This window comes from Marmota flaviventris, chromosome 1 (genome assembly GCF_047511675.1).
Source record: "Marmota flaviventris isolate mMarFla1 chromosome 1, mMarFla1.hap1, whole genome shotgun sequence".
Classification (NCBI taxonomy): Eukaryota; Metazoa; Chordata; class Mammalia; order Rodentia; family Sciuridae; genus Marmota; species Marmota flaviventris.
In genome coordinates this window covers 55,652,586-55,677,727 of record NC_092498.1, presented here as the reverse complement: position 1 = coordinate 55,677,727, position 25,142 = coordinate 55,652,586, and the positions used below count along the sequence as shown (strand labels likewise).

At 36.8% G+C, this 25,142-nt stretch overlaps 1 protein-coding gene across 1 annotated transcript in view; it reads right to left on the bottom strand.

Annotated features, from left to right (window-relative positions):
* The window catches only part of Cog5 (component of oligomeric golgi complex 5), a 345,900-nt gene extending 320,763 nt beyond the window's left edge, over positions 1-25,137 (bottom strand). Inside the window, exons 1-5 of the mRNA XM_027926490.3 lie at positions 25,028-25,137; positions 18,639-18,778; positions 15,575-15,632; positions 13,365-13,419; positions 13,090-13,159 (exon numbers count right to left, since the gene is read on the bottom strand). Of these exons, the coding sequence (XP_027782291.1) occupies positions 13,090-13,159; positions 13,365-13,419; positions 15,575-15,632; positions 18,639-18,778; positions 25,028-25,121 (417 nt within the window). The 5' untranslated portion in view covers positions 25,122-25,137. The remainder of the gene's footprint in view (positions 1-13,089; positions 13,160-13,364; positions 13,420-15,574; positions 15,633-18,638; positions 18,779-25,027) is intronic.
* Positions 25,138-25,142: the final 5 nt, after the last annotated feature.

The window sequence follows — 25,142 nt, the reverse complement described above, 5'->3', positions numbered from 1 at the left end:
CAAACCTTGTTCATAGCAGCCTTAATTTATAATTGCTAAAAAGCAGAAAAAATATCCATCAACCAACAGATAAACAAAAAGTGGCATACTGACACAATGAAATACTATTTAGTCTTTAAAAAAGGATGAATGATCTATCCTGCAAAATGAATAAATCTTGAAAATCCTATGCCAAATGAAGGAAGCCAAACATAAAATGCCTCAAATGTATGATCCATTTATATGAAATAGGCAGAATATTCTACAGCAATAAAAATTAAGCAACTAAACAATCAACATGGATGAATCATTTTTTAAAGGCATACTATTTTCAAAAAGTTGGGTACTGCAGTTTTAGATAACATAAAAAAAAAACAAAAAAAATCAACACGAGATGTTGAAGAATTATGTCAGCAAGATAACATAATTTCCAGCTGTTGAGAGCCACAGCCTAAGGGGCCCCAGCAAACTTTCAGACTGCCAGCTGATGATTGGCTCACAGCGCCCCAGCAACATCTAGCTCATTGGCTCCTCTGCGGTGATGCTCATTGGGCTGTTTCCCTGCCCTTTCAGACCACGGAGCTACTCATTGGGGGACTTTTTTGGCTCCGCCCACGCGACCCAGCCAATCGGCCCCAAGAGCAGGAGGAGTGGGGGAGGTGGAGAGGCTTGTGGTTGAGAGAGGTTTGTGGGAAGCCGGTGGTGGCAGTTGGGCTCTGAGGGTTTTTCCTGAGGAGCGGTTTTGTTTGGCGTGTGGTTCTAAAAATAAAGTTCGTTTCTTTTGACAAGTGGCTCCTGAATTGTGCCCAGCCAGACTGCGGCATTTGGTGCTCGCACAGGGAGCGACTGAGGGTAAGTGATAAGGTAAACTGCTCCCCCCTGAGGGTAGGGCGAGAGGATGGGTAGCCATTTTAAGATTCCTCTTTTGTTTTGCTTCACTTTTGTTTTAAGTTGCCTGTCCCTGGAGATGAGTGAGACGGAAGAAAAAACGCTCACATCTGAGGAAAAACTATTTACGTCTGAGGAACAGATAGGGAGAAAGGATGGATGCACATGTCAGGAGGATAGAAAGGCTATAATGACTTTTTGTTGTTCCCTTTTTATTTCATTCTGTCTCGGTTTTGTTTGGCGTCATCTTGTTGGGTTGTATTATAGTAGAAATACGGGATCAGAAATTAGTAAAAAACAAACTGAAAGAGTGTTAAGTAAATTGTTAGAGGAAGGAGGCATCTCAGTAAAATCAAGAACAGTCAGGGCATACGTTGATACAATACAAAAATGTAGCCCATGGCTTTTTAAGGAGGAGTTGTTAAATATATCACAATGGAACCATCATGGTGAAGATTTAAAAAGAATAGAAAAGAACAGCCCAGGGACTCTGCCAGTTGGCACATTGCCATTGTGGACGTTTGTATCTGGTTTGCTTAGTCCAAAGCCTTCAGTTCAGACAAAGATGGAGGAAGAAAGCTTAGAGCAGAAAAAGCCATCAGGGGGAAAGTTACAAAAGGAGACTGCTACTAACAACTTTCTATCACCAGAGGGCGTAAGTGTCCAACCAACAGCGCCACCTCTACAGGAGACTGCTACTAACACCTTTCTATCACCAGAGGACGTAAATGTCCAACTAACAAGGCCACCTCCATATGCTGGGAGGCCCCCAAACCCCGCAGTTGATAGTTCGGATCCTGAGACAGGATCTCAAGTATTAACATGCCCTCTATTTGAGGTAGGAGGGCAGCGAATTCACCATGTTTTAAATTTCAAAATAGTGAAGCAGCTAAAAGAGGATGTAACAACCTATGCTCCTCAAGCACCCTTCACTGTAAGGTTGGTCGAATCCATTAACAACTTGAACATGACGCCAGCAGATTGGGCTAATATGTGTAAAGCTGTGCTAAATGGAGGTCAATACCTGTTATGGAAGATTGCCAATGAGGAATTTTGCAAGGAGACAGCTAGGCGAAATGCATCAGCTGGTTATCCTCAGAGAAATCTAGATATGTTGTTAGGAAAGGGACCTTATGAGGATAAGCAGCAACAAATTGCATATGATCCTGGCGTATACGCACAAACTGCTGTAGAGGCGGTTAGGGCATGGAAGACTTTACAAGGACATGGAGGTTTACAAGGTCAATTATCTAAGGTAATACAAGGAGCAAATGAATCTTACGCTGAATTTGTAGATAGGCTTATTCAAACAGCTACCAGAGTTTTTGGGAATACAGAACAAGCAATGCCATTACTAAAACACCTGGCTTATGCGCAAGCGAATCATTGGTGCAGAGATATCATTAGACCGTGGAAACATGATGATTTAAACACATATATTAAATTATGTAGAGACATTAATGAACAAGAGCAAGTCGTGGCAGCTGCAGAAAAACAGGCTTTAGATGCCAGAGACATTAATGAACAAGGGCAAATTGTGGCAGCTGCAGTAAAACAGGCTTTAGATGCCAGGCCAAGAACATGCTACAATTGTGAACAAACAGGACATTTTAAAAGGAATTGCCCCATTGGAGGAGGGTTTAACAAAACTAGGTATCAAAGGAGTAGAATACCGGGTATTTGCCCACGATGCCATAGAGGGAGACATTGGGCTAATGAATGCCGTTCTCAAACCACCATAGAGGGTACACCATTATCAAAAAACGAACAAGGACCAGGTGTTTATCCACGATATCGTGGAGAAAGGCATCGGGCTCCATTGCCAAAAAATGGACAGGGGGGCCCAATGCTCCGGGGCCCAAAACCACAAATATACGGAGCACTGGAGGAACCCAGCAACCCCATCAGGGTAGTGCCCAGGACACATTGTCCATCAGATCCCTCATCAGACAAACCAGAGGGAGCGCAGGGTTGGACATCTGCGCCTCCGCCAGATCAGTACTAACTCCAGAGATGGGAGTTCAAATCATTCCCACAGGGGTAAAAGGACCTCTTCCCCAAGGAACAGTAGGCTTATTATTGGGACGCAGCTCTTCTACTCTAAAAGGACTTATGATAAGTCCTGGGGTAATTGATCCCGATTATGAAGGTGAAATAAAAATTATAGCCAGTTCTCCAAAGGGTATATCAGTAATTTCACCAGGAAATAGAATAGCACAGTTACTAATAATACCAAGCCTACATGATAAATTTTCCAGTCGTGCTGTAGAAAGAGATTCCAAGGGATTAGGCTCCACAGGTGTAGATTGGGCTATGCTTTCTTTAAATTTAGATTCTCACCCCATGCTAAAACTAAATATTCAAGGACATGAATTTAATGGGATACTGGATACAGGTGCAGACCTTAGCATCATCTCTCGTCAAGAATGGCCAAAACAGTGGCCATTACAACAAGCCACTCAAACGCTTCGAGGCCTAGGACTGGCGACTAATCCCCATAGAAGTGCAATGGTATTAGATTGGAAGGATCCTGAAGGATGTGAAGGAACTATACAGCCATATGTATTGGATCATCTTCCCATAAATTTATGGGGACGAGATGTCCTAGATCAATTAGGTTTGACATTAAAAAATAACATCAACAAAAATGCACCCACTATTATGACTAGACAAGGTTTTAGGAAAGGAAAAAGATTAGAAAAACAAGAACAAGGTATAGCAGCACCAATACAAATAGATCAAGGAATAGACAGACATGGGTTGGATTTTCAGAAAGGGCCACTGAGACAATAAAAATTACTTGGAAATCAGAAAGACCAGTATGGGTTCCTCAGTGGCCCCTGACTACAGAAAAGATACAAGCAGCCCATGACCTGGTCAAACAACAATTAGCGGAAGGACATATACAACCTTCTGTATCTCCCCATAATACTCCCATTTTTGTCATCAAAAAGAAATCTGGTAAATGGAGATTATTGCAAGATTTAAGAACCATTAATAATGAGATGGTTATTATGGGACCTGCTCAATCGGGAATTCCTCAATTGTCTGCTTTGCCAAAAACTTGGTATGTTTTAGTTATAGATATTAAAGATTGTTTTTTTTCAATTCCAATTCATCCTGAGGATAGTCCATGTTTTGCATTTACTATCCCTGCACTGAATCATGAAGGTCCTGATCAGAGATATGAGTAGAAAGTACTCCCTCAAGGGATGGCTAACAGCCCAACTATGTGTCAAATTTATGTTAACAAAGTAATCCAGCCACTTAGAAATCAAAATCCTGAACTACAAATATTTCACTATATGGATGATGTATTATTAGCACACAAAGCTAAAAACACATTGCTAGAATGTTATGCCACACTTACAAACTTATTAAAAAATTATAATCTAGAGATAGCAATAGATAAAGTACAATTAAATTTTCCAATTAATTATTTAGGAGTTCTATTATCCTCAACCATGGTCCGTCCACCAAAAATTCAAATACGAGTAGATCAACTCAAATCACTTAACAACTTTCAAAAGTTATTAGGAGACATAAATTGGATAAGGCCTTATCTAGGTATACCAACAGGAGAGTTGGGACCTTTATTTGATATCCTAAAAGGTCCATCAGATCCAGATTCACCCCGAATGTTAACACCTGAAGCAAGAAAGGCATTAAAAATCATTGAAACATATATGGAAAATATGCATTTGGATAGAATTGATATAAGTTCGCCTTTATTATTTATTGTACTACCAACAAAAAATATTCCTACAGGAGTATTTTGGCAAGAAAGTCCATTATATGGATACATTTATCTTATTCTCCTAACACTATTCTTACTAGGTATCCTGAGGCTGTAGGACAATTAATACTCAAAGGAATAAAAGCAGCAAAGGGAGTGTTTGGAATTTCTCCCAATAAAATTATTACTCCATATACTATGAATCAAATTGATGAATTAGCTAATGAGTTAAATACTTGGGCAATAATCATGTGCAAATCTAATGTTTCAGTTGATAACCACTTACCATCTAATCCTTTATTGTCTTTTTGGTCATCGCATCCTGTAATTTTTCCAAAAATGACAAGAAAAACACCTATCATGAATGCTCCAAATATATTCACTGATGGGTCAAATAATGGTACAGCAGCAATAGTTACACCTGATCAAACTTTTACATTTTTAGTACCAAAACAATCAGCTCAAAAGGTAGAGCTTAATGCAGTATTACAAGCTTTTGTGATGTTTAAAGATTCTGTATTTAATTTATTTTCCGATAGTCAGTATATAGTTAATGCTATAGTATCCCTTGAAGATGCTGGTAGGATTTCCCCTTCCTCTACTGTTTTCTCTTTGTTTTCCACTATACAAAGTCTAATCTGGGACAGAAAAGATCCATTCTTTATAGGACATATCAGGGCACATACAGGATTGCCTGGCGCCCTTAGTTTGGGCAATGATTTAGCAGATAAAACTACACATGACATACATATTTTCTCTACACTAGAAGAAGCTACACATTTTCATAAAAGGTTCCATGTCAATGCTAATACTTTACAAAAGCATTTTAAAATAACTAAGGAACAAGCTAGACAAATAATAAAACAATGTCAAAATTGTGTGACCTTTTTACCACAAGTTAATCTTGGAGTCAATCCTAGAGGATTGATACCTAACCATATTTGGCAGATGGACGTCACACACTTGCCAGAATTTGGAAAATTAAAATATTTGCATGTTACAGTTGATACTTCTTCTGGATTTTTGATGGGCTCCCTTCATGCCGGAGAAAAAACTAAAGATGTTATAGCTCATTGCTTACAAAATTTTGCCACTGTGGGCGTTCCAAAACAGTTAAAAACAAATAATGCCCCTGGTTATACTTCTACCTCTTTTAAACAATTTTGCTCATCATTTGGCATTACTCATATAACAGGAATCCCATACAATCCACAGGGACAAGGCATAGTTGAAAGAGCTCATCAAACTATTAAAATGTACTTATTAAAGCAAAAAGAAGGAATTGGGAAGGGGTATATAGTCCCCAAAGATAAACTTAAAATAACCCTTTTTACTCTAAACTTTTTAAATTTGGATTCATCAGGACTTAGTGCTGCGGAAAGGCATATGTGTCCAAAAAATGTGCATAAACCCAAGGTACTTTGGAAGGATATTCTAACAGGACAATGGAAAGGTCCTGACCCAGTAATTGTCTGGAGTCGGGGGTCTGTTTGTGTGTTTCCACAGGGAGAACAGCAGCCGATTTGGATTCCAGAGAGATTAACTAAGGTCCTGACCCAGTGATTGCCTGGAGTTGGAGGTCTGTTTATGTGTTTCCACAGGGAGAACAGCAGCCGATTTGGATTCCAGAGAGATTAACTAAAGCGATTTCTACAGACCAAAAAGAAGATGATTTGGCTCAAATCCATAACAGCTGATATCCAAAACTCCAGTTTGGCTATCCTTACATCTGCGACAGAACCAGGATGCTTTTTTCAATATCTGTTTTATTATTGCCCTTTCTCCAGCATTTCAGCTTGCAGCCACAATAATTTGCATAATTTTTCCAAGCACAAAAATACCTTCACAAGATGAAAGAAAAGCAGGTGAGACATTACAGCATCTGAGTATAGCACAGAAATAAGAAATGCCACATTAATAGAAATGGCCATGTACCCTTTCCCCACCCCAGGCACCTTGACACAAAAATATCTTCTAGGAGGGGGACAGAGAAAGAAATGAGTACTGGACTGTGGCTTGGACCCTAACAGCAAGCATTCCACAGTGAAAGCCAGTATCAGACAAACCCTAATATCCCACATTCTGTGCCAGCACTTGCAGACCAGGCCTCCTGACCCATCCCACCACCAGGCTAATACCCCAAAAACCCAGTCTCTGACTAGCCCCATATTTTGGGTCTATTCGAGCAATAAGCCAAACCCTGTGGCCCAGACTCCAGGTTAGCATTACAGACTTATCTCCAGGACTAATTCAGCACCAGACACACCACAGACCTAGCTAGGCTTCAAGTCTGCCCTCTGCATCAGCTTAGCACCCAAAGACACTAGAATCAGGCAAGCCCCTGAGGCATCGTGCTCCAAACCAGATCATGTGGCCCCAGTTCAGGCCCACCACAATACCAGATAGGCATCTATAGCCTCAGACATAAAGCCAGACACCAGAGAAAAATTCTAGATCTGCCACTGTGGCCCCACTTTTCAGCAAGCCCAGCATCCCAGTCTGCTCCAGCAGACCAAGTGTCTAGGCCCATGCCAGTAGAACACAACACCGAGTCACAAAGCCATAACTTAGACCTGTCCTTATTACCCAAGCTCCAGGCCAACCCTCATGGACATACATTCCAGGCCAATACTATATATAAAAGAGGTCCAGAGACTCCCCTATAGATTCATTCATGCCCCAGGCTACCCCTAGTAGACTCAGGACAAAGGCCCAACCCACAGACTTACAACCCAGACTCACCACAAATCCAGGCCACCCCCATGGATTCAGGTTTCAAATCTGTCCCAGAGGATCTGGGTACCAGAATGTTCTAGCACTTAGCTTCATCTTGCAGATTCAGGCTCAGAGTCAGTCCCAGTATCAGATCAGTGTCCAAGGACATAGGTTTCAGGCTGGCCCTCACAAATACAGGCTCCAGGCATGTAAGAGTAAAGCTAAGTCAACAGATCCACCACAGTGGGAGCTAGCCTAGCACTATGGACCCAGGATGAAGGCCTAAACCAGCAGACCCAAGCTGATATAAATTTAAAAACTGTTGGGAGTCGCCCCGGCTCCAAAGACTAACTTCCCCATACCCCAAGAAGAGCCGTACAATGGTGAGCCCTGCTGGTTCACCTGATCCTACCCACCAATCAGACTAGCCCTGCTGGCTCACCTGATCCTTACCCTCCAATCAAAAAGCACCCCATGCCAACTGTCAAACCACCCCTGGCTCTATAAATATGCAGAGCTGTTCCTCAATAAACGGGCATTTGCTCCAACGACAAGCCTTGTTTGTTCTTTCATCAAAAACAAAAAACTTACAGTAGTTATGAAACACCATCAAACACACCAATGTAGGCCAGAAAAAGCAGAGAAACAGGGGCAGAAAATTTATGACAAAAGCTTACCAATTCTAGGAAAGACAAACATCCAGGGACAGGAATCTCAAAGATCCCCAAAATCTGAAAAGATCTCAAAGACCTTCCTCATTGGACATAGGCTCCAGACCCAATGCTTTGGACCCTGAAGCCAAACTTGTCCAACTGATGACCAGGTACCAAAGCAACAAGCCTGCACCTGAACCACACCAGATGCTCTACCCACAATCTCTGAACAGGCTCAATGCAGAAGGGCATTCCCAGTCAAATATAGTCTGCATAGACAGGAATAAGTCCCTAATTCTTTAAATGTGCAGATACCAACACAAGGCAACAAGGATCACTAATAATCAGGGAAACCATTAAAGAAAACAAAATAAAGCACCAATAACCAACAATTAAGGAATAGAGATTTACATACTTCCAAAGAATTCAAAATAATCACCTTAAAGCAGCTCAGAAAGCAACCAAAAAACACAGCTAAATGGAATGAGAGAAAGGACAAAAAAACAAAATGAGAATTTCAACAATTAATTGAAACTATAAAAAAGAACACAATAATGAGAAAATGTCCATACATTTTCAACAGCTGACTTGATCATGCAAAGGAAAGAATCAGTGATCTCAGAGACAGGTTATTTAAAAATACTGAATCAGACAAATATAAAGATAAAAGAATTTTAAAAAGCAAAAAAAGCTTATAGTAGTTACCATCAAACACACCAATGTAGCCCAGAAGAGGCAGAGAAATGGGCAGAAAAGATGACAAGCTTACCAATTCTAGGAAAGACAAACATCCAGGGACAGGAATCTCAAAGATCCCCAATCAATTTCACCCAATCAAGACCAGAGCAAAATAAACTTGAAAAATCAAAGATAAAAACAAGATCTTGAAAGCAGCAAGAGCAAAGAGGTATACTGTATACAAAGGAATTTCAATACAACTAAAAAGCAGATTTTCCAGCAGAAGCCATACAGGCCAGGAGAGATCAATTCAACATGCTAAAAGAAAAATACTGCCAACTAAAAATACTTTTATCAGCAAAACTATCCTTCAGAAATTAAGGGAAAAAAATAGCTTTCCCTAACAAAAGCTGAGAAAGTTCATCACCACTAGACTGCCTTACAAGAAATGCTAAAGGGAGTTTTTCAACAAAAGATGATAATTAGTGACATGAAAATATATGAAAATAGAAAGCACTGATAAAAGCAAGTACGCATTCAAATTCAGAACACATAGTCAGCCCCATTATCCATGAGGAATACAGTCTGAGAATTCCTGTTGAATGCCTTAATCCACAGATAGAAATGTACCCCAAATACAAGTACTGCAATGTCATAACAGTCAATCTGATGAGACTAAGTAACTAAAAGGTGTGTATAACATATACACTATGGATATACTGGACAAAGAGATAATTCATATCCTGCACAGAATGGAGCAGAATAGAACAAGATTTAATCCTGCTATTTAAAACAATGTGCAACTTAAAACATAAATTGTTTATTTCTGAAAATTTCCAATTAATATGTTTGGACCATAGTTGATCACCGACAAGTGAAACCACAGAAATCCAAAAAATAGATGATGGAGAACTACTGTACGTTAATATTGTAATGGTGGTATGCAAGTCACATGTATCTTTAGCAGGAAGGTTAAAAGAGGAAACAATTAAGTCATGGCTACAATAATTTTTAAGAAATATGCAATAATAAGATATAAATGGGTACATCAAAATATAAAATACAGGGTGGAGTAAATAAAAAGGTTTTGTGCAAAGTTCAATTGTGATCAGTGTAAAATAACCTGTTATAAATATAGGGTGTTTTACGAAAGTCTCATGATAATCATCAAAATCTGTTAATAGATACATTAAAAGAATAAAAAATAAGAGGATTTGGGATGCAGCTCGGTGGTACAACATGGGTTTAGCATTCAAAAGGCCCTGGGTTCAATCCCTAGAGTCCCAAAAAATAAATGAAAAGAAATCAAAATATCTCAAAAATTTTAAAATCACCTTATCACAAAGAAAGACAGCAAGAAAGGAGTAAAGGATCCACAAAAGAAACAGAAAACAATCAACAAAGTAACAACAGTATCACAGTCAACTATCACAGTTAAAAGACACAGTGACTGAATAAATTTTTTACAAAAACAAAGACCCAACTATGCGTTCCCTAAGACACTCATTTCACTTTTAGGAATATACACAGACTGAACGTGAGGAACATGAAGGAGTAGAAAATAAAAATGGAAACTAAAGAGAAAAGAGCTAGCTACAGCTATATTGATAAAACAGACTATAAGCCAAAAACCATAAAAAGAGACAAAAATCATTTTATAAAGATACAGGAGGTCAATTCAGTAAGATGACATAACAACCATAATTATATATGCACGCTACATAGAGGTACCTTAATATTTAAAGCTAATACCAATCTATCAATTGAGTGAGCAAGAGAGAGAGAGAAATGCCAAATAATAGGGGACTTCAATACCCCACCTTAAGCAATGTACAGATCACCAAGAAGTAAAAAAATAGCAGACCTGAACCACACTGTACACCAAATGTATCTAACAGACATTTATAGAACATTCCATCCAAGAGCAGCAGAATATATATTCTTCTCAAGTTCAAAGGAACACTCCTCAAGATAGATCATATGTTAGGCCACAAAACAAGTCTTAAAAAATAGAAGAAAACTAAAATTATACCAAATATCTCTTCTGATCACAATGATATGAAACTAGAAATCAATAACAGGTTAAATTCTGGAAAATTTACAAATGTGGAAATTAAACAGCATGATCCCAAACAACCATGGATCAAAAAAAGAAATTAAAAGGGAAATTTTAAAATATCTCTAGAAAAACAAAAATGGACAATACACAACATACCAAAACTTATGGGATAAAGCAAAAGTAATTCTGAGATGGAATTCTATAGCAATAAACACCCACATCAAAATAGAACATTTCAAATGAGCTAATAACATTAAATCTCAAGAACTAGGAAAAAAAAAAAACTAAGCCTAAAGTTATTAGATGAAAGAAAATAATACAGATCAAAGCAGAAATAGAAAAAATAAAAGATTAGAAACATAATAGGAGGCACTGGAGTTGTGGCTCAGTGGCAGAGTACTTGCCTAGCACATGTGAGGCACTGGGTTCAATCCTTAGTACCACATAAAAATAAATAAATAGGGGCTGGGATTGTGGCTCAGCGGTAGAGCGCTCCCCTAGCACAGGCGGGACCCGGGTTTGATCCTCAGCACCTCATAAAAAAAAATAAAGACATTGTGTTGTGTCCATCTACACCTAAAAAGTAAAAATAAATAAATAAATAAAGGTATAAGGAAAAAAAAAGAATAGGAAAGATCAACTGAGGTATAGTTCAGTTCACACCTAGCAATGCATGAGGCCTTGAGTTCAATCCCCAGAACTGCCCCTCAAATCAACAAAACTAAGAACTGATGTTTTGAAAAGATACACAAATTCAAAAAAAATTTAGTTAGACTAAGGGAAAAAAAGGGCTCAAATTACAATTGATACCTCAGAAATACAAGGATTGTAATTTATGAACAATTATAGAGCAACAAATTGAATAATTCCTAGACATATACAACCTACCAAGACTAAATCATGAGGAAACAAAATCTGAACAGACCAATAATAAGTAACAAAATTGAATCTATAATAAAAAGTATCCTATCAAAGCAAAGTTCAGGAACTTAACACTTTCACTGATGAAATTCTGACAAACATTTAAAGATTAACACCAATTGTTCTCGCTCTTTCAAAACACAGAAGAGGAGGGGATGCTTTTAAACTCATTTTTTGAGGTTAGCATACCCTGATACCAAGGCCAAGCAAAGACACTACAAGAAGAGAAAATTACAGGTCAATATCCCTAATCAATATAGATGCAAAATTCTCAACAAAATACTATCAAATTCAACAGCATATTATAAGGATCATTACAATGACCAAAGGGTATTTATCCTTGGGATACAACGATGGTTCAACATATACAAATCAATGAAAGTGATTGACCACATTAACACATTGAAGAAAAAAAAAACATTTGATCCTGTCAACAGGTGCAGAAAAGCCATTTGGCAAAATTCAACATCCTTTCATAATTTAAAAAAAACTCTCAACAAATTAGTGTGCTTCTCAAAAGAGTGTGCTTCAACACAATAGAGACCGTATATAATACATATACAATACCAAAGGTAACATTGTACTCACTGGTAAAATGTTCAAAGCTTTTTCTCTAAGATCAGGAACAGAGGAAGGATATCTACTCTTACCACTCCTATTCAACACAATACTGAAAGTCTTAGCCAGAGATATGAGGAAAGAGAAATAAAAGCATCCAAACCCAACAGGAAGAATCATCCCTATTTGCAGATATGATCTGATATGTAGAAAACCCTTGATATTTCACCAAAAACAGAAAATGAATTTGATAAAGTTGCAGGATACAAAAACCAACATACAAAAATCAGTAGTATTGGGCTGGGGATGTGGCTCAAGTGGTAGCGCGCTCGCCTGGCATGCACGGGTCGCTGGGTTCGATCCTCAGCACCACATAAAAATAAAATAAGATGTTGTGTCCACCGAAAACTAAAAAATAAATATTAAAAAATTCTCAAAAAAATCAGTAGTATTTCTGAACACTGAAAATGAAAAGTAAATCCAGAAAATAGTCCAATTTTTAACAGCTACAAAAATGAAATAAAATACTTAGGAACAAAATTTACTAAGTAGGTAAAAGATCTGTACAACAAAAACCATAAAAATTGATTAAAGAAATTGAAGATGAAAATAAAACAGTAAATGATATATTAAACAGCAATAACGAGAATTAAAATAATTCACTTAAATAATTTGGATTTATATTTTTTTAAACTGGATATCTTCTAGGGCTATTTATTACTTCGTCCCCTTTTCTCTCATGTTCTATCCAATTCTTTTATTTCTGCAGGATATATATTCTTTAAATAAGCACATTTATAAAACAACATGAATAATAATAATAAAGTTTGTAGAAATAAAATTTATAAAAACAACATAAATAATAATAATAAAGTTTTTTAAAAATAAAAGTGAGAACCTACCTGAAGCCTTGCTAATTGTGCCGTGCGGGCTACTATTTTATTGTATGGCTCCACAATTTTTGCTTTCATCCTAAGAGAGGAAAAAAGAGAAAGAGAAATAAGAACAAAATCATCTTCAAAAGGCTGGGAATATAGCTCAGTTGGTAGAGTGCTTGCCTCACATGCACAAGTACCTGGGTTCAATCCCAAGCACCACAAAAAAAAAAAAAAAGAATCATTTTCAAAATATAAACAAATAATTTCATACCATATATTTATAAAATGAATAACAGTACCTATCCACAGCTCCTTGTAAAGCCCCAATTCTTGTCTGCATCATCTGAAGAACACCTGGGAAAACAACAACTTATATTGGCATTACAAGTACAAGGATTCACACTGGGTAAAAATAAATTAATTAAATAAAATTAATATATATACAAATCTAATTTTAACATTTTCTGCCACCATCCTAATCCAAGCAACCGATCGATATCTTTTACTTGCACTGTTATGAAAACCTATAACTAGCTTCCCCCTTCAATGCTTACCCCACAAAAGAAATCTGAGGGACCTGAGTATGACTGCTTAATGAGTATAGGGTTTTCATTTGGGGTGGTGAAACAGTTCTTGAACTAGGTAGTGGTACAGTTCTTGAACATTGTAAATGTACTTAATGCCACTAATTTGTATACTTTAAAATGGTTAAAATAGTAAATTTTATTACATGTACTTTACTACTATAAAAACAAAGCCTTGAAATCTTCAAAAGTTCAAATTGTATCACACTATTCTTCTGCTTAAAACCCGTCTGTGGTCTCCTCTTCACTATTATATTAAAACTATAGTCCATAGCTTGGTCTGTTAGATCCCACATTATCTGGAAATGGAGTACTTACTCTAGCTAGCCCTTAATTTCCTATAAGATAATTCCCACTATTTCTTCAAGACTTGTGCTTAACAGAAACAATTACTAACAAGATCCCCTACTAATTTAGATTCCCTTTTTTATTCACTTTTATAGAATATTATATTTTTTACTTTATGGCACAATTATATTAAGTAATTACATATTTAGTTGTATATGTTTAATGTTTTACTCCCCTGCCAGGATATAAATTCCTGATATTAAGGAAAGTATCTTTTTCATTCCCTACTATATAACCAAAGCCTAACTCAGAATCATTAGCGGGTACATGATAAATATTTTTTTTTAAAGAGGGGGAGGGGGGGAGGGAGGGAGGGGAGAAAGAATTTTTTTAATATTTATTTATTTTTAGGTTTTTTTGGTGGACACAACATCTTTGTTTGTATGTGGTGCTAAGGATCGAACCCGGGCCACACATACCAGGTGAGCGCGCTACCACTTGAGCCACATCCCCAGCCCCATGATAAATATTTTTTGAATTAATGAATTATGTATTATACAAATAAATATGCACAGCAAGCATATTACTGCCTTTATAATCCAGGTTTACAACATGATGAAAAAATTACAAAATTATTAGTGTTTTCAGAGAGAACTTAAACTTCATTATTTAGGCTTTCCATTATTGTGATTCAATTATTTTGAATTCTACTCTTTAAAACTCAGTTTCTATATTCAACTGGCACAGACATATTTTTAAAACATAGTAATCTAAATAAATTTAAGTATAGACATCCTTTCATATTCTAAATAAAGTAACATTAGAACTAATAAAACATTACTATCAGCATACAATAATACATTAATATGGTTCAGTCCAACAGAATCCAAAAAGGACCTGAGGATTATTTTTTTTCCTTTCTTTTTGCTGGTTTCATGGTTCATTCCCCTACTTGTCTTGGTTGTCAGCATTTCCTTACATCTTATTTTCTTCACAATCTACTCTTAATCAGTTTTCACTAATACTCCATTGAAATAGATCTTTTCAAGGCCACCTGAAATCTCCAAGTTGCCAAATTCAATAGTCAATTTTGTCTTTAGGGTCACAGACATACTTCATCACTCCCTCCCTAAAATACATTTTTCTCTAGGCTTCAAGTCATCACACCCTTGAGTTTGTTGATCCTACTCTTCCTTCCTCTGCTAGATCTCTACATGTTGGAGTACCTCCCAAGACTTGATTCTCAGAAATCTTCTCTACTCCATCTATAATCTTTTGGGGATTTCATTCAATCCCAATGTTTAAATACTCTCTGTTCAATAAAATATTGATATATACATATGTGTGTATACTTATGTACATATGCACATATTATGCACATATATAAATATGTATATATACATTGATTTTCTTTGTAGCAAACTACGTACACATACACATACAATTTTGAGCCCTGAACTCTGCTATGTTAAATTTGAGATGCCCAAGATTAATTTCTGCCCCACCCCAACACCATCAAAAAGCATAATCCTCTCCACTCTATCCCATCTCAATTTCTAATATTAGGTCTATCTGCACTTAAAGGTTCTTAACTTCCCCAAGAACATACTTAATCTGTGGTAACTGATAAACTGTACCTTCCAAAGACTCAATCCCTGTTGCTTGTGCCAGTAAATCTTCATGTCTTGCAACAACCTGAAAATGAAGAATGAATAATCAACAATTGCTCTATAATGCATTTTTCTTGGTTACCACAATAAAGAACTGAAGCTCTTTCTTGGTGTATAAATGGGACAAATACTAATACAAATGAAGGTTATGAGGTTGTGGAAGTGTGCTTAAAATAAGTTACTAGTGGGAACACCTACATCTGTTTATAGTTTAATAGAACAGGAGAAAATATTGACTTTTCACTAGCTCTGTCTTAGTCTATTTGGGGTGCTAAACAAAATACCACAGACTGGTAATTTCACAAACACAGATTTATTGTCCATAGTTCTGGAGTTCTTTGAGTCCAAGATCAAGGTGCAGGCAAATGTGGTGTCTAGTAAACACCCATTCCTTATAAACGGTGCCTTCTGTGTCTTCAATGGTAGGAAACCTGAACAGCTCCCCTGGCCCTCACTAATAAGGGCCCTACTACTCTCCCAAAACTCCCTCAACTCTTAATGTTATTACATTGGGGATTAACCTTCAACACATTACATTAATTCTTCAGAAATAAGAACTCTCAGACCATAGGAAGCCCCTGGTTTCCCTAATGAAACACATAAGTGGAGTTGTACCAAAAATGGAAAAATCAGCTAGTTCTTGACAGGTTATTCTTCTTTCTCTTTAAAGAATGTTTTCAAACATCAGGTTTTCTTAGTTCTTGAACTTAATTTAGTACTGTCAAAGCTATATCCTAATATGGACAGATAAGGCGCTTGGTGCCTATCTATACTTAAATATATCCCTGCTTCCAGTTTCCTGGTGTCACAGCAAATTCTCTTCCCTACAGAAGACTGACATTTTTATATAAGAAAATTAGGGCAGTGTAGATGACCACAACAAAAGTAAAGAAGGTTAAGAGTTAAAGGTCATGCTGGGCACAGTGGCACACACCTATAATCCCAGCAGCTCAGGAGGCTCAAGCAGGAAGATTGCAAGTTCAAGGCCAGCCTCAGAAATTTAATAAGGACCTAAGCAACGTGGTGAGGCCCTGTCTCAATGTAAAAAAAAATATAACAAGGGCTGGGAAATGTGGCTCAGTGGATGAGCACCTCTGGATTCAATGCCTGGTACCAAAAAAAAAAAAAAAGTTAAAATTCACTGGCAAGCGATTCCGAAGAACATTAAGAAATTATCCAAATCTTTAGAATGAAAATCCTTATCATTTTTTACACTTAATTCCAATGAATAAAAAGTTTCTTATTTGTATCTACAAAGAACTAAAGCTATCTTGGTAAACTTAAGTTCCTAATCAGCAAAGATTCATTCATTGACACCCTCCACTTTGTCCTATTTCAGATATCACTGTCATTCTATCAAGTCTCTTCCTCTCCTATCCAAGTGTTAGTCTAATTTAACCTCTGAGGTTACCAGAAGACATCTGAATTTTCCTCATGCCCTAACTACTAGTAAATCTTTTGCAATATTAATCATCTCACTGACAAATTAATTTTATTGTATTTATTTTATCAATTAGTATTATCTCAATTTTGCTTCTGTAATTAGCATGTTCAGATCTCATACTATAATTCAGAGATTTCCTCTCACATCCTAAACTTAACAGTGTAACTTGTCCTATCTATGAAATGTTAAATTTTAAATTCATACTGATTCCTACAGAGAATGTAGTATGTGCAAAAATAGACAAAATAAGCATAAGCAGGCAGAAATAATTTCAGATGACTCTTGCAAAATGCCAACACCTTAGAACTACATGCACAGTTAACTACATTCTCCCTTATCTCACAAACACCTTGTACTATTCTAATTAAAATATGCCTCATCTGTTCGCCTTTACTTCTGTCTGTCTGCCACTGATCTAAGAGTCCCTGGAAAGTCAGGAAATGTGTTCTATTCATTTCTCTATCCCCACAGCCTGACACAAAACATGACAATTAAAAATGTCTTCTAAATATTTGTCAATAAATATTGAACTATATATAATAAAAAAATTTTAAGTTAAAGTAACATTAGAAAGTCATACAAATCCTCTAACCTGCTATTTTATTTAAGAAACTAAGACCCAAAAAGTTTAAGTAGACATGTCTCATGGTACATGGTCCATTTATTTGCATATTTTTTTTCATTATCTAAAAAATTATTTATTAAGTCCCTATTCAAGCAAAATGCAATACCAGAAACATATAGTAAAACTACCCTATGAAAATTACAGAATTGGCAGGTACAATGGTGCACACTTGTAATCACAATGGCTCGGGAGGCTGAGACAGGAGGATCGCAAGTTCAAAGCCAGCCTCAGCAAAAGTGAGGCACTAACTAAGCAACTCAGTGAGACCCTGTCTCTAAATAAAATACAAAATAGGGCTGGGGATGTGATTCAATGGTCCAGCACCCCTGAGTTCAATCCCGGGTACCAAAAACAAATTACAGAATTGTACAAGAGGAAGAAACCTACAAGATTATCTATTGCAATCACCTCCTCTTAGTCATTCCAACCCATTTCATAGATTTAAAAGACAAACAAAAAAAACTCAAAGATGATAAATGATATGAAATTCAGTTAACTACACATCAGAAATTAAGACCCATCTCCTAACTGTTCCGGTTGTATTCTACCCACCACAATATTTATCATATTTATCAACTTTCTTTAATTTCAGTAAAGGTTTTTTTTACCTTTGTGTTTACAAACACAACATAACATCCCAATTTTTCTCATTATTCTCTTTCTAAAATTCCATTTTCTATTATTTTTAATCAAAGACATTCTAATTTTTTTTTTTTTTTTTTTGCTCATTATAGTCATTGCACATCAATTTATGTGGTAAACAGTAAGAATAAATAAAACGTTTTAGGTATATACGGAAAACTCTGCAAAAAGCAAAAATGTAGTTTGAAAAATAAGTCACCGGTAAGATATGCATTTATTCATACAAACATGCACTTAAATTTAACAATAATGATTCTACAAAAAGGCTAAATTATCATATTAGGCTGAATAATCTGTATGATCCAATAGAACTGAATTACCTGTAGGTGTAGTTCTTTATCCAACTGACTGATCCCTTGGGCAAGTTTTGCTAGTTGTTCAGCAATTACAGCTTGATGAATAGATTGGGAAGTATAAGTCTTCACATCAAAGTCTTCATTTAAAAAGTCACTATAACACTCTGGAGGAAAAAAATCAGGACAACTCTATATATCCTGTCCTAAAGCACAGTTATTAAACACAACAATTATAACTAACATATTCTGACATCTTCCTGTACACTGGGATCTGTAATAAATGCTTCCCTATAATAATGAGGAAGGAGTGGAGCAGGCAACAGCTGAAGAGCAGTGAGAATACTCAAGTCCACTACATGCCAGGCACTGATTTAAGTACTTAACATATACAAACTCATTCCATACTTGCGCTACCCTGTTGGAGCTATCCTTTTCCCCATTTCACAGATGAGGAACAAGCACAGACAGGGCCTGCAACTTATCCAACATTACTCTCTGCAATTTCAAACCAGGAAGTCTAAGTGCAGAGCCCAAGTTCTGAACCACTCTGCTATACTGTTAAATGCTTACTTTTTTAATGAATCAAAAGGAAGGAAAACACTGAGTAAAATATTGAAACATAACTACCAACCATAGTCTTTTTTCCAAGAAAATAAGGTCATTGCCAGGGAGAACACAACAGGAAAATTGGCTATGTATATATAATATGTATGGCCTCAGATCTTTCTAGATCAGTGCATGAATACCGTTATAATAAAGTGAATCTTGAATTTTAAGAGAAATAGGCAAGGAAACTTATAAGTGTTACTGAAATTTAGGATTTCCAGGCGAAATAAGTAAATAGGTAAAAGAACTGATACTATGTGTTAAAAAGATAACTTTCTATAAAGAACCCACAAATTTGTGAGTGATTTAAAAAATGGAGAAAATAAAAGATAAAAGTAGATATACAGAGCTAGGCATAGCAGCACATGCCTATAATCCCAGCAACTTGGGAGGCTAAGGCAGGAGGATAGTGAGTTCGAAGCCAGCCTCAGCAACTTAGACCCTGTCTCAAAATGAAAAACAAAAAGGTCTTGTGGCTCAGTGGTTAAATACCCCTGAATTCAATTCCCAGTACCCCCCCAACCAAAAAAAAAAATCATAAAAATGATCTCAGGGTAGATATATACCACAGCCTCCTAACTGTATGTGAGATAGAGATAGGGCTGCCTTGACAGACATTATAAAGCAAAACAAACCAACAAGCAAAACAAAGTATTTAATAACACTTGAGCTGTTTACACCTACTGTAATGTATGATCCATGTTTATACCTACTATAATGTATAATCCATGAGGATAAGATCATTGTGTTGTTTCCTACTACATCCCCCAAAAAATGGGACACATGGTCAGATGTGCAGCATTGGTTGAGTTAATTAATCTGTATATCAACTGAAAGTATTATTCTGCTAAAAGCAAAGACTCATATTCTTGACTACTCTCAAAATGAAGTGAAGTAAAAGAAGAATACTGCTATTTTGGCCTTAATTCTGAGAACCACATTTCCTTCCAATCTGCCCAGTGGTTCTCAGAATAATCCTGTCAGACAGACAAATTGGAAAAGGCCATTTCAAGCAAATGGAAGACTTAGCAACAGCAAGTACCATGGCATGTTTTAACAAATATGGAAAATACTAACTTTGATATGTCTACATCATAGAATGTATCTGCTAGGCAGAAAGGGTAAAGAATGAGAGATGAAGTTGGAAGGCAGTTTGAAAAGAGGCCTCTAAGATACCCAAAATAGTCAAATTATATCCCATTTAAAGTTTTGAAGACAAGAAGGAGCACTGTCAGCTTTGTGTTCTAGAACAATAATCTTGGCAGTGGTATGGAGGATGACTAAAAAGGGATTAGTTACACAACAGTTTGCTATATTGGCTCTTGTTGCCTTGTGGCAGCAAGCTATTACATTTTCAGGAATTCTGTAAGCCAGCTGACATCACATGTGCATATCTTAAAATTGACCAGGGGGAGGGTATTTACACTATGGAAATAGGCAGATACTATAAAATAAGGACCTTTTCTATTTTCCCAGAAAGTTGATTTACTACTGCGATAGATAACCGGTATGCCACCCATAAAGTAGAGCCACAAAGTACAGTAAAGTACAGTACTATGATAATAGCCCAAGTGACATAAGGAAGGCATAAATGATAGTGTCACTAAGAATGTCAAGGAAGTGATAAGAGTAACAAATAATTAGATAAACACACTGTTTAGGACTTAGTGAAAAGCTGAAAATGGGCTATTAGATGCAGCAAATCAAGGATGATTTCCAAGTTTCTTGATTAAGTAACTGAAATAGGGAATTCAGTTTTGCATTAAGCTAGACCACTAGATATTAAATATGCAAAGATGAACATAAACAAACACCAGCCGCCAAGGAATTCATAATCTACATAAGGAACACGCAGGCTTTACCTACCTACATATAATAAATGGAAACAGAATCTACCAGAGGAAAAAATCAGGAGAGAGAAGTAGAAGAAAAAAATCTACTTCATTTTTTTATATGTAGAACTTGTACTATTTGTTTATGTGTAGGTTTTCATATGTAGAACTGGTACTGCTTGTTCACTATTAAGACAGAAATTCCAGTACACATTTGAAAATGTAGTTCTATAATTCAGAAGATGGCTAACAAAAAGAGTAGATGATTTATGAAAAAATTTTTGAATGCACAAAAATAAAAAATAAACAGGGAAATAGGGGAAATAGGCTTTAGAAGCAGGTGCGGGGGACACCAAAAATTCGGAGATGGATAAAGGAAATAATATAAATCAGAGACTAAAGAATGCTCAGGAAAAAAGGAAGACAAACATGAAAGACTTGAAAGAAACATGAAAGATCAAAGACTTAGGAGTTAGATCAGAAACAATGCAACTGCTAGATGAAAACACAGGGTCAGGCTGGGGATGTGGCTCAAGCGGTAGCGCGCTCACCTGGCATGCACGGGTCGCTGGGTTCGATCCTCAGCACCATATAAAAATAAAATAAAGAAAACTAAAAAAAATAAATAAATATTAAAAAATTCCCTCTCTCTCTCTCTCTCTCTCTCTCTTTTCAAAAAAAAACAGGGTCAACAATCCATCATAAAGTGGCAAGCACTGACTTCCTTAACAAGATGCCTAAAGCTCAAGAAATAAAAACAAGAATCAATAAATGGGATGCCATCAAATTAAAAAGCTTATGCACAGCAAAGGAAATTATTAAGAAAAGAGAGCCTATGGAATGGGAAAAAATCTTTGCCAGCTACTCCTCTAACAGGGGATTATATCCAGAAGAGATAAAGAACTTAAAAAAAAAAAAAAAAAAAAAAACTCAATTCCAGAAAACCAAATAACCCAATCAATAAATGGGCAAAAGAATAAACAGAAATTCTCTCTCTCCCTCCCTCTCTTTCTCTTGCTTTTTGTTTACTTGGTTGGGTTTGTTGGTTTTTATTTTTTATTTATTTTTAATTTTTTGGTACCGGGACTTGAACCCAGATGCACTTTAACACTAAGCCATATCCCCAGGCCATTATTTTTATTTTTTACTTTTTTATTTGGAAACAGCATCTCACTAAGTTGCTCAGGGCCTTAGTTGCTGAGACTGGCCTCAAACTTGCAATTCTCCTGCCTAGCCTCCTGAGTTGATGGGATTACAGGCGTGCGCCACCATGCCCAGCCAGAAATTTCTCAAAAGAAACACAAATGGCCAACAATACATGAAAAAAAAATGTTCAACATCTGTAGTAATCAAAGAAATGCAAACCAAAACTACAATAAGATTTTATCTCACTCTATTCAGATCAAGAATGATCTGAATGGATCATGAACACAAAAGATCAAGAACATATATCATAGTAAAAGCTGACAAAAATGTAGGGGGAAAGATACACTCATACATTGCTGGTGGGACTGCAAATTAGTACAACCACTTGAAAAGTAGTATGGCCATTCCTCAAAAAAATCAGGAATGGAACTACCATATGACCCAGCTAACCCACTCCTTAATATTTATCCAAAAGAACTAAAATCAACATATTACAGCGATATAGTCACTACAGTATTTATAGCAGCACCATTCACAATAGCCAAATTATAGAATCAGCCCAAATGCCTGTTGAAGAAAATGTGGAATATATACACAATCAAGTTTTATTCATCCATAAAAAAGAATGAAATCATAGCATTTGTCAGTAAATGGATGGAAATTGAGAACATCATGCTAAATGAAATAAGCCAGACTCAGAAAATCAAAGGTGGAATGTTTCCTCTGGTATGGGGAAACTAGAACAAAGTAAAGGAAAGACAGTTGTTGGGGGACAGGGGTGTTCAGATATCATAAATATATAGGGAAAATCACTAGAAGAGAAGGAAGAGAACAAGAAGAAGGGAGAAATTATGGGAATAGGAAAGAAGGAATGAATATAACGAAATAATGTTATATGCATATCTAAATGTACCAAAGGGAATTTCACCTTTATGTATATGTAGAAAGTACCAATCAAAAATAAATCAAGTAATGAAAGGAAGATCATTTGAGTAGAAGAGGGAGAATAGGGGAGGAAGTGGGTGACCAAAGGGAGGAAAGAATGGGGATTAAAATCAAATTTCTTGCTTGTATGATTTTTTCCAAAATGAACTCACTGCTATGTATAATTACAATGTCTGATTTAAAAAATAAAACATATGTAATCCTGGGAAAAAAAACAACAACTAATCCTAGAAAGGTTTTTCTGGACACTGCCTGACCAATCCCTAACCTCTAGTTATCATCCTCTGAACTAATGGTTTACTTTGTACACAGTTCTAATGCTACTATTACAACACTATTATAATACTTACTTTTAGAGCTCAACAAGATTTAATAATTTTTTAAAATTTTTTTAAATTTTTTTTTTCGTTGTAGATGGATACAACACCTTTATTTTATTTGTTCATTTTTTAATGTGGTACCGGGGATTGAACTCAGAGCCTCATGCGTGCTAGGCAAGCGCTCTACCACTGAGCCACAACCCCGGCCCATTCTCCCCTACTAGATGGTGAGCTACTTGAGAATAAAAAATGGAGACAGTTAGTCTCACAAGAGTTCAAAACTTGGTTAAATTGAATTTCAATTAAAAAACAAAGATGTATTAGACAGGGAACCTAACCTAAAGGATTCAACACAATCTAGTCCTGAAAATATCCTTAATTTTGACAAAAAAAAGTATATAGATTGTCATGAAAAGTCAACAAAAATACTCAACAGAAAAAAACAATTTAGAACTTTTAACCTTTTATAATACACTTACAGGAATGTTCAATTTAAAAAAATCTTTCTGCACCTACTGTATGTAAGATAGGGCTATTAACATTGTGGAGTTAAAAAAGGATTTTACGGAGGGCGTGGTGGTGCACACCAGCGACTACATCTCAAAAAGTAACAAAGGGATGGGGGCTGAGTATATGTGCTCAGTGGTAAAGGGCCCCTGGGTTCAATCCCCAGTACCAAGAAAAAAAAAAGAGGGCGTAGGGGTTTACAATAGAGCAGAAGAGATTAAGGTAAGCATACAAATGATTTTAATACAATAGTGTTTTCCCTAATGGATTTTATATAGTGTTTATATAGTGTTTTCCCTAATGGATTTTATATCCATTAGGGAAAACACTAAGAAACTTATGTTTACCCTCACAAATCTGAACTTTATTCTGAATGATGAGACTCAGCACGTTAACTGGACTACAACTGAATGTGCTTTTCAAGTACACTATATTAAACTTACTGGGGATAACTTCTCTTCAAAACTGACTACCAATAAATCTGACTGCTGTTTTCTGTACGAATAGATAACCCCTGCCTGAACTAAGAGTATAAACCCTCCTGCTTGCCTAATTGTGAATAACTGCCTCCTCAAAGAAACACAAGACTGCAAGAAGGGACACCTGTATAACCCAATAATTTAACGGAGGAGGTGTTTCCAACTCTACTTTAAAAAGAACTCCTTTCAATAAATGTCTGTTATCTGTTCTAGGTCTTACACTTTTCATGGGCTAGAATGCTTCATCTTTTCGTCAAAAGTGCGGCAGCAGGCGGTGGCTGCCAAGGCGGGTCACTGGGTGTGAGGTCCTAGAACTTCAGGGAAGCCCAAACACATGGGGGACGGAGTTGAGAAGAGGAGCAACTCAAAACCAGGAGTTCCTAGGACACCGGAAAGGAAGAGGGGGAATAAGTTGGCTTGGGCTGCACCCGGACGTCAGGGGGCCGGGCGGAGGGGAGTGGTCAAGTCGAGACCAGAAAACTTTGGGCAAAGCAAGGGTTGAGTCCACCACCTTGGCCCAGGCACCGAGCAGGATATTCCCTCCCGCCCCGCAGCCTGGCCAGTACTCCACTCCTTACCGTCCTGCAAAAGCTCCCGCACTGTCGCTGCAGCCGCTCCAGAACCCAGAACCCCAAAGCCAGCCATAGTGGCGCCGCTGTCGCCACCTTCCATGTTGGCAGGTACCGGGTTGAT